This window comes from Sinocyclocheilus grahami, unplaced genomic scaffold (assembly GCF_001515645.1).
Source record: "Sinocyclocheilus grahami isolate Dianchi unplaced genomic scaffold, SAMN03320097.WGS_v1.1 scaffold2055.1, whole genome shotgun sequence".
NCBI classification, from domain to species: domain Eukaryota; kingdom Metazoa; phylum Chordata; class Actinopteri; order Cypriniformes; family Cyprinidae; genus Sinocyclocheilus; species Sinocyclocheilus grahami.
The window spans coordinates 63,844-67,045 of record NW_015507234.1 but is presented as its reverse complement, the minus strand read 5'-3'; the positions used below and the strand labels follow the sequence as shown (position 1 = coordinate 67,045).

Here is a 3,202-nt window from a genome sequence, read left to right as displayed (position 1 = left end):
AGCCATGGAATTTACAGTCTTTTCTTGACTGAGCAGGGTGTTTCATTGGATGAGCTATGTTCTGAAATAATTAGAGCAAAGGCAATACAGCTAGTCAGGACAAATTAACTTGGTCTGACTGGTCTGAATGAAAAGTATATTATAGAGTGTTATACCTGAGCTTTGTAAATCTCACATTCCACTTCTGGTTCTTCATTTCCAACCTTGAAGGACTTACAGAACCCATACCGCTGGAGAAAGAGACAGTGAGTTAGAACTTTGGGAACTTCATACAAACTCCGTAACTTTCATTCTTCAGACCTGTATGTGTGTGTGTGTGTGTATGTGTATGTCTTAGCTTAGGTCAATGTAATCTAGAATAGCCAAAATTCTAAATTCTTGTTTCATTTATAAAGAATCACTGTCTTGTGTCGTGACATTTTAAAGTTAAAACTCTGCCTAGATCCTTGTCACCTTGCTCAAAAATTAATAAGATTACCATTTTGTTTGTGTCGTTGGCCACGAAGTAATATGAACAGAATCAGTAATGTACACAGACGTTAACGTCTCGCTGGACGACCATTGATAAAGTGTAAACTATTAAAATTTGAAATCAGTTCTAATCAGGTTGACTCCGAATTTTCAGATTCGAGTCCTCTCAAAACCTGAATTAATTAATAATAATTAATTCCCTAATAAAAGTAATCTGACATTACAACACTTCAAAAAAGTTTGGACAGAGGCACTTTTAACACTGTGCCACATCAACCTTCCTTTTAATTACAATGTTTAATTTGGGAATTGAGGATACTAATTGTTTTATTTTTGCAAGCAAATTTTTTCTCACATTTCCATTGTCTTTCTGACTATATGAGATGAGCCTCTGGCCCAGAGAACCCAGCGGCATCACTGCATATAATTGACGTATAGCTTTCTCCTTGAGGAACAGAGATTCAAGTTGCATTTATTGATGCAGTGGCAGACTGTGTGAAGTGACAAGCAGTTTTCTGAAGTACTCCTGAGCCCATGTGGCTATATTTAACACAGCAGCATGACTAGGGAAGCAACGATTATAGATTTTGTTGGTACGATTATTGTCTGAGGAATAATCACAGTTTTACGATTGTGACGCTTATTATACATTTATTAATTTCCCAACATTACTAATGTATAAAATCACATGAACACTCTTTAGATATTAAAGTGTTATTTATTGCTGGCTTTTGAAACAGAAATAACACCTTAACCAACAATACAGCACAACATAATAATAAACAAAAGACAAACAAAAGTCCATCTCTCCCATTGGAATTTTAAAAAAGTGACCTCTGCTCTGTAAACATCCATGACAGTATTTCTCTTTTGAAAATAACAAATGGAAATAGATTACAAAAGTATTTAATGTTTTCAGTTTGTACATTCTTTACATTTTTTGGACCTGGGGTAGAGAATTTGGAAACATGGTGAAATAACAAATCTTGTTGGTTTTTACTTATGAATATTACTACAACAGGGATAGTAAATAACATAGTTAATGAAGTAGCCTATTATTAATATATGACTAATATTAACTTTATTTGTCCCACATGGGAAACTGTTACTAATGATGAAAATAAACTGAAATATTATTGTAATCAACTGTCATCCATACGTATTCATTTTGATAATCTCTATAATAATTCATTAGAGATGCACCGATTGCAATTTTCTTGGCCGATTCCGATTTCTGATTTTTTTAATCTGCCGATATCGATTTTTGCCGATTTCGATTTTCTTTCTAAGAACTATAATTGACAGCATATACAAACAAAAATCTACTTTTCTTCAACGCAAAGTTTTATTTTCATAAAAAAACAAGTAAAAAGTCAGTAATAAAATAAGAACACAAAAAATTTGAAAAATTTGAAAAAATAAAACGTTTTTCAGGTAAGTTTTTATTCAGGTAAGAAATACTACAGAAATTAAAGTAATCAAATGTAAAATAACACATCCAGTGTTATTTTACATTTGATTACCTTAATTTCTTTAGTCTTCATTGTAAAAATTAAATACAGATTAATGCTTACCATTAAAGTTATAAAACGTATTCAGTCAAGAGCAGAAAGTGATTTTCTTTGTCTTTTGTTCTTTGATTAACATGACAGACAGCAGCAGGAAAATTGGACTGTGGTCCCTTTAAGAGTTTATCCACGGACCCAATATATAGGGCCGGTTTACACCTGGTCATTTCATTTCATGCGTTTTCGCTGATCGGATTTCTATCTGATTTGTTAAAACGTTTCCATTTACACTTGGCCACATAAATGTGTCATTGCAAAATGGATATAAATCCATCTTCAATTCCCGCACTATATTTAAATTTAACAGAGTTCACGTCAACGAAATCAAAAGATAAGCGCTGCATTTTATTAATTATCAGCTAATTCCAAGATCAAAGACCGCAATAGGAGAGCGCGCGGCATCAGCACTGGAAAGATAAGTTTGTCTTACTACTTTTAATGAAGATGATTGGGTGTTGACCGTCTGCGTACTTTCAGTTTCATTCGCGGCAGTTTGCGCGTCGGCTTGCTGAAGATATACTCAGCTACTCGTCCGCAGCGATGCCTGTTGCATTAGCGCAGTCTGACTAATGTCATATAGCCTATCTCACACGTTTATTATTTTATCATTTTGGGAGGAGTAAAATTTACATATGTGGTTTCAACAACCAGATACATTTACACTTGTCGAGTTTTGTCTGGAATACGGCCCAGACCACCTCCTGAAGTGGTTTGAGCGATCGGATTTATATCCGTCTCGAATGCGTTTCGGAAGGGCATTTACACCTGGTCTTTTCACGATCGGATAGCTATCCGATCAGAAAAAACCGCATGAAGTGACCAGGTGTAAACAGGCCCATGTTACACACAGGGTTAAGACCTCACTGGGCCCCGGGACTATGACTTACTGCAGGGCCCCCCCGTCACAATAATGATATAGCTTAAAATCTGATTTTTATCCAGAATGAAGTGAAGAGAGGTGAATGCAGACATTAGGCGCAGCGATCACCTGATAGATAGGCTACGTGCACAGTTCGTTCAAAAGTAACGAACAATTAAAACAATTGTTGTTAAAACAAATTCAAATGTGACGTTTTAATCTCTAATGGTAATGCATGGAATTTACGGAAAACTCCACTAAATATTAGCGCTAAAAAGTGAGTGGCGTGGTGGTGCTTTGGCGA

The 3,202-nt window shown here is 35.3% G+C and overlaps 1 protein-coding gene across 1 annotated transcript in view; it reads right to left on the bottom strand.

Annotated features, from left to right (window-relative positions):
* Positions 1-3,202, bottom strand: part of LOC107573874 (zinc finger CCCH domain-containing protein 13-like) — a 43,473-nt gene that overhangs the window by 10,128 nt on the left and 30,143 nt on the right. Inside the window, exons 6-7 of the mRNA XM_016260333.1 lie at positions 156-230; positions 12-61 (exon numbers count right to left, since the gene is read on the bottom strand). Coding sequence (XP_016115819.1) covers positions 12-61; positions 156-230 — 125 coding nt within the window. The remainder of the gene's footprint in view (positions 1-11; positions 62-155; positions 231-3,202) is intronic.